The sequence below is a fragment of the Daphnia pulicaria genome, chromosome 1 (assembly GCF_021234035.1).
Source record: "Daphnia pulicaria isolate SC F1-1A chromosome 1, SC_F0-13Bv2, whole genome shotgun sequence".
NCBI lineage: Eukaryota > Metazoa > Arthropoda > Branchiopoda > Diplostraca > Daphniidae > Daphnia > Daphnia pulicaria.
In genome coordinates, this window is record NC_060913.1 from 35,043,957 (window position 1) to 35,052,085 (window position 8,129).

General features: G+C 35.6%; 2 protein-coding genes across 2 annotated transcripts; one reads left to right on the forward strand and one right to left on the reverse strand.

Annotated features, from left to right (window-relative positions):
• On the forward strand, window positions 1-1,531 carry LOC124322823 (alpha-(1,3)-fucosyltransferase C-like). Its single transcript, XM_046784301.1, has 3 exons — window positions 1-147; window positions 221-1,024; window positions 1,187-1,531. Exons 1-3 carry the CDS (start codon window positions 1-3, stop codon window positions 1,529-1,531), a joined length of 1,296 nt encoding a protein of 431 aa, XP_046640257.1.
• A 4,104-nt stretch (window positions 1,532-5,635) lies between these two features.
• LOC124322839 (alpha-(1,3)-fucosyltransferase C-like) lies at window positions 5,636-6,697 on the reverse strand. Its single transcript, XM_046784302.1, has one exon. It carries the CDS (start codon window positions 6,695-6,697, stop codon window positions 5,636-5,638), a length of 1,062 nt encoding a protein of 353 aa, XP_046640258.1.
• Window positions 6,698-8,129: the final 1,432 nt, after the last annotated feature.

Here is an 8,129-nt window from a genome sequence, read left to right on the forward strand (position 1 = left end):
ATGGTTTCCTTGACCAAACGCCTGATGCTTCTCTCATCTCTCATCTCCCTGTTTCTATGGCGAAAAATGTATCGTTATTTAGTGGTCTTGTTCTTCTGCTACTACATCTTCATCAATTTCTTCGGGCAACGTAGTGTCATCAAAGAAGTAATAAAATTCATTAAGAAAACATTTAGACTATAGGCCTATTACTTATGTTAATGTCATATTATTAATTAAGGTTCGAGATGATTTGATTGAAAATGGTGACAACATTTTGGCCAATCAGCTGGTCAACAATCAGCAGCATGAGAGTGTTTTGCCAGTTTTGAAAACGATTCTTTACTGGAACAGCTTCTTCGGCAAAAAAGATTTCACCTTCGGATTTGGACAGCAACCGTTTGTCAATGCCAAATGTCCGACGGCGACCTGCTACGCGACTGACGACCGGAGCTTATTCAACGAGAGTGATGTCGTCATCTTCTCCATTCAAGGCATGAACCTGACAGATTTACCGACTTATCGATTTCCACACCAGCGATTCGTCTTCTTTGAAATGGAACCCCCGGCCACCACCGATTACAGACCGCTTCTGCATAACCACACCCGTTTCGGTTTCTTTAATTGGACCATGACGTATCGGCTGGATTCGGACATCGTTAACCGTGACTCTTACGGCGTAGTTTTGTCTTTTCGAAATAGCACGTTGACCTCCTCGTACCCCCAACCTCGTCAGGGAATAACAGCAGCATTACCCTACCAGAAGGATGAGCTTGTCAACATTTCCAGCAAAAAGAAACTGGTGGCGTGGTTCGTGTCCCACTGCGTGACTCCAAATCGTCGCGAGGATTACGTCAGAGAACTGAGTAAATACATACCGGTGGACATTTACGGCAAGTGCGGTAATTTGACTTGCTCGAACCGAAAGCATTGCAAGGAAATGATCCGCAGAGACTACAAATTCTACATCGCTTTCGAGAACTCGCTGTGCACCGATTATGTCACCGAAAAGCTGGCCATCGCTCTCATTTATGACGCAGTACCTGTAAGTCGTTTAAGTGTCACTTTTTTAAAAGAATCATGTTGTAATCGGTTGTAATGATTCAATGCGGTATAACGCCAGACACGCAGTCACACAGTTGTAAATTATTCAACAATTAAACGAATAATTGGCTTCAAATTCTATCTGATGCTTTTTTTTAAATAGATTGTTATGGGCAGTGTTGATTACACGAAATTTGCCCCACCTCATTCATTTATTGACGTCAAAGACTTTCCTTCTCCAAAGCAACTTGGTCGCTACCTTCTACTACTGAGCGAAACGGATTCACTGTACATGCGCTACTTTGACTGGAAGCGGGACTATGCAGTCCACTTGAACCTTAAGCTAGGATGGTGTCATCTTTGTAAATTGGCCCATGATAGCCAAGTTTCATCAACGACATACAACGACATTTTAGAGTGGTGGGTGAGCAATAACCCTGCCAACTGTATTAGCAATTTACCGAAGTACATATCAGCACCCATTCCTCGATTTCAAGATAAGATTTAATTTGATTATAATTAACTTCAGTTATTGTTTGTGTACATAAAAACAATGTGTGGATCAATAAATATACAGGCCTACATTATATGATTATAGCCTACACCAATAAAACCTGATGCACAAGTAACTTTATAAGGGCTGTAATTATCGAGGTAATTATAACAAACAGCAGGAGCAGGCTGTGTCTAAGTAAGATTAGAAAATGCAAACTTTAACTAAAATTTTAAACTATGCTAGCTGTGATATGCACAATAGGCTACCATTTATGATTGTTATAATTATAGCCTATTAAATGAATTTAGGAAATTCCAATGGGAGTGCTATGTGTGTATGACATCAACACATTTAAAGCATCAAAACATCTAATATAAATGAACGATCTCTTCGTCGAATTGATGAAAGATGATCCCGCCAAACAAGGAATATCATCATACCACCATTTGGCACGCAACATTTTCGTAACTTTTGTTCTTTTGTGTCGGATCGTTCAGTTTCTCACACAAATCGCACCAGCCATACATGGGTCGATTTATCACCTCGAAATTTTTTTCCCATTCAAAGTATTTCCTGTACAATACGTCATTTTTGTCCAACAATAGAATACAACCAGGAATTTTTGGCAAAAACATATTTGATATAAAATAATCTATGTAGGCCTATATTGCTCAATAAAGATTTTAATGCGTGAAACTTATTTCACGTATATTTCTTTTCGAATCACCTGTGTTGTGCGTGCTCGCTACTATTATATGTTTGCAAAGCATATAGGCTACTATTTAAAATATTGACTCAAAATTCTTTTATTCCAGCAATGAAACTGTTGCTATATCGGATAATACGGATAAAAATTATGTTGGCAACATGCAGCAAATGTGGCATCGGCTGCAGCAAATACGGCAAACATATGATTCCAGTTTAGCTAAAATAATTAAAACAAAATTACATTTCTTGACATTTCCGTGGATTTGTCTTTGTGGTGGTTAAAGTATAGGTTTGGCAATCTATATACGAATGTAATCTCGAGTTTTCAAATAATTCAAACGACGTGTTTTAACTTTCAAAACAATGTTAATTTTCAAGACTCCTACCACACTGCGGTAGACTATATTCGAATTGATTCTAAATAGTCATGAATTCTAAACTTCAATTCGATTTCTCTTGTTTTGACATAAAATCATAATTCGAATAAACTCGAGTTGGGCTCTATATTTTTTCACAGAATTTAACTGAAATTGCGGTTTTTGAATTAGTACTAATATGCCTAGCTACGAGTGGGAGTTACATAATTAATTTGGTACGATTTTATTTCTTGTGTGAGAAATAAAATAAAATATTATTTACAATATAGGCCTAGTTCAACGAAGAATTTTATGAATTGTTACTATGTAGCTAACTTCTAGGTTTTGAGAAGAACTCCTAAATAACAGAAAAAAAATACCTAATAACTCTTCATATATAGTTCATATATTGTTCCCCCGGCCACTGTTGGGCTATCCAAAATGCCAAAAACACAACTAAAATTCATATCTTATTATGCTGTTATTTAGCGGGGAAAATGAGTGAAAAGTCAAAATAATTCTCCAGCTAGGCCTATACAAGAACAAAAGTTTTTATTGTCCGGTTATTAATCGCCGATAATCGCGTTGAGATCGTCACCAGCATTTCTATATAGGCCTAGTGTTGCATGGTTGATGAGCTATAACCATGTTAACTGTAACAATTTAACGAAAAATGTGTAGGCCGAATAATCTTTTTTCCACAACCCATCAGAATAGGCCTAGGCCTACTAAATGTATAATTAAAAAATTCGATTAAATTAAAATTTATTTGCTTTGTAAGAGAAAAATTCGATTGATTTGTTAAAATGCAATTTGACTCTCAAGAAACATACATATACTCAATCATTTCTGTTTTTTCTGATCTCTAAATATAATTTTTGTCGATTGAAACCATTGAAAGATCAAATAATGAAATATCAATGTTCATTTATGAAAGCCGAAAATTTTTACCTATTACACAAACTGAAAATAGTTGAATTGCAGTCAAATTATCTAACACGACTCTTTACGTAAGTGAACTCAATAAGTAAAAATGGGAAATATTTTTTCCCCCAATTTTCCCGTATTTTTTCCCATTTTGTCCTAAATTTCATTAAATTTCCCTTTTTTCCCCAATCAGTGAAACACGGGAAAAAGAGTCGGTGACCCCTCGACTAGAAATGAGTTCATCGAATAATGTTAGGCCTGTTTACGAATTAGGCTATTATATTAAAAAACAGGATTGAATTTCCTCGAATAAATACTGAGTTAACTAGTATATTCCTGGTTCAAAAAACGAATATATAGCTACACTATATGGGTTTCATGCTGCATGCTGAAAGAGAGCCTGAGCTAATATGCAAGTTACATTATTAAGCTGTAAATGAGCAGCGTGACTTCTCTTATGCAGCGTGTTTAAAAAGAGTATTATTGTATACAGCACATGCTAAAAACCTGATTCGAGTTTTTAAACAAATACAGCAAACAAAATGTTTAATAGGAGAGTGATAATTGAATGAGACATGCATTGGCGGCATTGTAGTACTATAGATGACAATAGTAGGCTATATTCGCTCCCGGAACAGTTAGTAAAAGAGTGGTAACTCGGAGACTTTCTTATTGGAAGGTTGTTAACTCAGACTCTCAGAGACTAGCTATCTTATAGCAAGAGTGTGTTAACTCGAAGACTTTCTAAAAAAGAGTGATAACTCGGAAACTTTCGTAGCAAGAGTGTTAACTCGGAGACTTTCTTATAGGAAAAAGTCTTAGGAAAAACTCGCGCGGTGACCTTGTTAGCAAGAGAGCGTTAACTTGCCGGAGACTTTATTAGCAGCAATGGTATATTCCTAAGCTAATTTATAGTTCCATTTATCACGCGTTTATAGTGATATAAAGAATGCGGTATAGTTTTAGTTGGGGTGGTGCTGTAAAGAATAATATATGGTGTGTGCAGATGTGATTGTTATTCGGTCTTTGGCCAACACGAGGGGTCAATTAAAAAAATTCCGAAATATACTTTTCTCGTGCCCTGCTTTATTTTGACCTATAATATTATAATAATAATAAATAAAATGTGTATTATCTTAATATAAGCAGCAACAAATATACACATAAATAATTATATAGAGACATTTCTAAAGCTATAGTTTAAAATCCACGTTTTCTCTTATAGATATACAACGTGATGACTATACTATAGCTCAAACTGTCAAAGTTTGTTCGGGTTTTACCATCACCAATTTGTGGCCGTAGGTCTTCGGTAATATGTTGGGGAGAGTAGTACTAGTTGGCGCTTTTTTAGTTTTTGAGCCCTCACTTCTTTATTTCTCAATATTTTTTTATCCCCGCTAGGCTTTAAAAAAAGAGGAAAAAATTAGCAATCGAAAGCGTATTTTAGTTTATGAAAATTTGCTTTGTTTAAAATCAAATGCGCTTAGAAAATGAAGGAGGGTGGGTCAAATCTGGGGGCAACATGCTCATGTACGCGGGGTTGGACGGCCCATGTTATTCTTACGGGGTAAAAGAACACCTGGTGATGGCATCATCAAGTAAATTTTCCGAAAAATTTTCCCTCCAATCTCTAACTCAGCAACACAAGTTGCCCCGAAAAAAGGTTTCTTATTTCTTTGTTATTATTGCGTTTTCAAGCAATAATTTTGTTAATAAAAATAAATAAAAATTGGTTTCTGAAAGAGAAAGAATTTCCTTCAGAAACTTATTTTTCTTAAATTTTAAGTTAACTAGGGAATTCCACAAAAGAAAAAGAAAACGAAATGGACGATACGAATTAAAGGTAGAAAAACTATTTTATTTCTTGTTACCATACTACTTGGACTATTTCAGTATTTTTTTAAAGGTGCGCATTATTGAAGAATATAACTGGTAATTTTTTAAATGCAGTCCCTCTGTCACAAGAGGACGAAAAACGGTGGGTGCCAAATTACACACTACCATTGCCCCGTTCTCCCCTAATGAGAAGATAACTATTAAAAGTGTATTTATGAGTTGTATATGCCGTAAGCCCGTAACAACAGAAATCATAAGCAGAATATATTATACATATGTATACAATTTACTCAGATTGGATTAAACTTAGAAAAGACGATCCTTTTAAACAAGGAACATCATCGTGCCACCACTTAGACAGATTTTCGTAGCTTTTATTCTTCTGTGTCGGATCGTTAAGTTTTTCGCACAGGTCACACCAACCAGCAGTAGGGGGTTTCCAATTCAGCTCATATTCTTTTTTCCATTGAAAGTATTTGTTGTAAAGTGCTTCATTACTGCTCAGCAACAGAAGGTACTTGGACAAATCCTTAGGCGATTTAAAGTCAGCAATGTTGATGTACGAATTAGAAGGAGCGTACTGTGTGTAATCGGCACCACCATAAACTATTGGAATGACGTTGTTGATAAGAGCACGGTAAAATTCTCCTGTGATGTAATCGGGACAGAGGGAATTCTCTGCAGCGATATAAAACTTGTACTGTTCCAGTAGTACACGTTCGTCGCAACGAGGATCGTTTCGTGATGAACAATTGACTAGTGTGCCGCACTTTCCGTAAATATCAACAGGAATGTACTCGCCTAACTTTTTAACATATTCTTCTCGCTTGCTCTGCGTCGAACAATCTGAGTTAAACCATGCAATCAGTTTAGTTTTCTTCGCCGATTGAAGACATTTTTTCTGAGAAAAATCGTTCACGATGGCAGATAAATCGTTATTTCGCCTCCTCAAAGACCAAGCAAAGGGCATACTAAGATAAATATCAGAGTCTCGTCGATAGCTCATTGTCCAGTTCCAGAAATGGGGCGTCGAAAAACACGATTGCTGAAAACCATCAGAAAGTGAATCCTGACTGAAGAATATGAATCTTTGGTGCGGAAAGCGATGTTTAGGCAAATCGCTTTCTTCATAATTGCCAGCATGAATAATGATTCCGTCGCTTTGATTAAATAAATGTCGGTCGTTGGTTGCAAAACAGTTGCTGGTTTTGCAACCTGCTTTGACGAACGGGGATTTACCAAAACCAAATGGCATGTCCGTTTGGTTGTAAAACAAGTTCCAGAACAAAATAATTTTCGTATTGCTGCTCTTCACTGTGCCCGCTTGAAATATCTGATTTGGGAACATATTGGACGAAAAGAAAATGTAGACTAAAATCAATACGCGGAAGACATAATTCCATAGTTGGCTAATATAGCATAATATAATAATATAGTATATATTGCGATTTTTTTAAAATATCGTAAAATAAAAACGTTTTATAATATTCAAAGTATATAAATAGGCTAAAATGATATAATTTTGTATTTTTTATAATATTTTTTTCTATGCATGTTAAATTCTAGATTTTTTTTTTTAATTTTCAGTCGAATAAATAATACTGATTGATCTTACCTCCTTTGCCATAACTATATCAGGCAACTGTCTGATAAGAGGAGGATCAAATACAAGTTGTTCAGAACTCAATGCTGGTTTATAATCCTTAATAGGCCTTTTATGGGAATAGGCATTAGGAAATAAAATAATGTTCCCAAGGATGACAATATTAATCTTAATAATGAGGCCTAAATGTAATCGAAAGATTTCCATGTTGAAATGATCACGTACACTATTTTCTTCTTCACTTCACAAATGTCTTCACTTGTCAAAACAGAAAAATCTAGTTTACTTTAGTAAATAAAAAGTGATATTACAAAGGCAACTTTGGGTTGCACTCAAACCGCCAAATTGAACGTATAGAAGTGAGAAGTTTGACGTATAATAGGCTATATAATATATCTTGATTCTGGATCTAGAAGTTCAGCAGTTCTCCAAACCAACGGTTATGGGCGGATATGGGCGTGGAATTTTTTCAAGCCGCCCCTTTCATTCTGTTGAATATTTGGCCAAACTAAGAATAGGAACCTTAACTTTTAAAAAATGCTTGATATAGGCTATATTATTGTCTTTTTGTGAGTCTGACAGACTCGAAAAAAAGTAAGAATTGGTTTATTCTGACTTTATAAAACCAAATTGAATCCTATTTTGATTGACGCAGAAAAAAATATTCCTTATAAATTTATTTAATCGTTTAGTATATAATTATATTAGTGTTGGCAAAATCTTTTGCTATTACTTATTACGGAGTTCATTACATGCATATTGGGAAGATGGTCATCGCAGTGGACTATACCATCACCGGTAACTAAGTAAAGTTTACTTTCATCATGACATGAATGGGGAAGCGTTGAATTTTTGAGCCGACCGACGAATTGGCAAGAACTTAGAGGAAGACCTTAAACTTCGAAGTAGCAGGAGTAACAAAAAGTCCAGCTGTAAAGAATCAATTGAAAGATTGAACCAACGACGCTTCCCCATTCTACGTTACCCTGCCACCCTGCCTTAATGATGTAAGTATACTTTTAAATGTATGTACAGTACTGGAGTAATAGTAGTACACTGTGATGACGTGTCTTCTAAATCTGCATGTAAGTCTGCCTAAAGTATTTGAAAAACATAAAATGTCAAATGTTAAAAATTAAAATCGGATAGGAAACCTAAGGGTACAAGTAGTTAGCGA

Bases quoted from the DNA above. Each gene is read 5' to 3' on its own strand.
- LOC124322823 (XM_046784301.1), top strand. From the start codon at position 1: ATGGTTTCCTTGACCAAACGCCTGATGCTTCTCTCATCTCTCATCTCC. The intron at 148-220 runs GTAATAAAATTC...TTATTAATTAAG, and splicing joins AACGTAGTGTCATCAAAGAA to GTTCGAGATGATTTGATTGA. The intron at 1,025-1,186 runs GTAAGTCGTTTA...TTTTTTAAATAG, and splicing joins TCATTTATGACGCAGTACCT to ATTGTTATGGGCAGTGTTGA.
- LOC124322839 (XM_046784302.1), bottom strand. From the start codon at position 6,697: ATGTTCCCAAATCAGATATTTCAAGCGGGCACAGTGAAGAGCAGCAAT.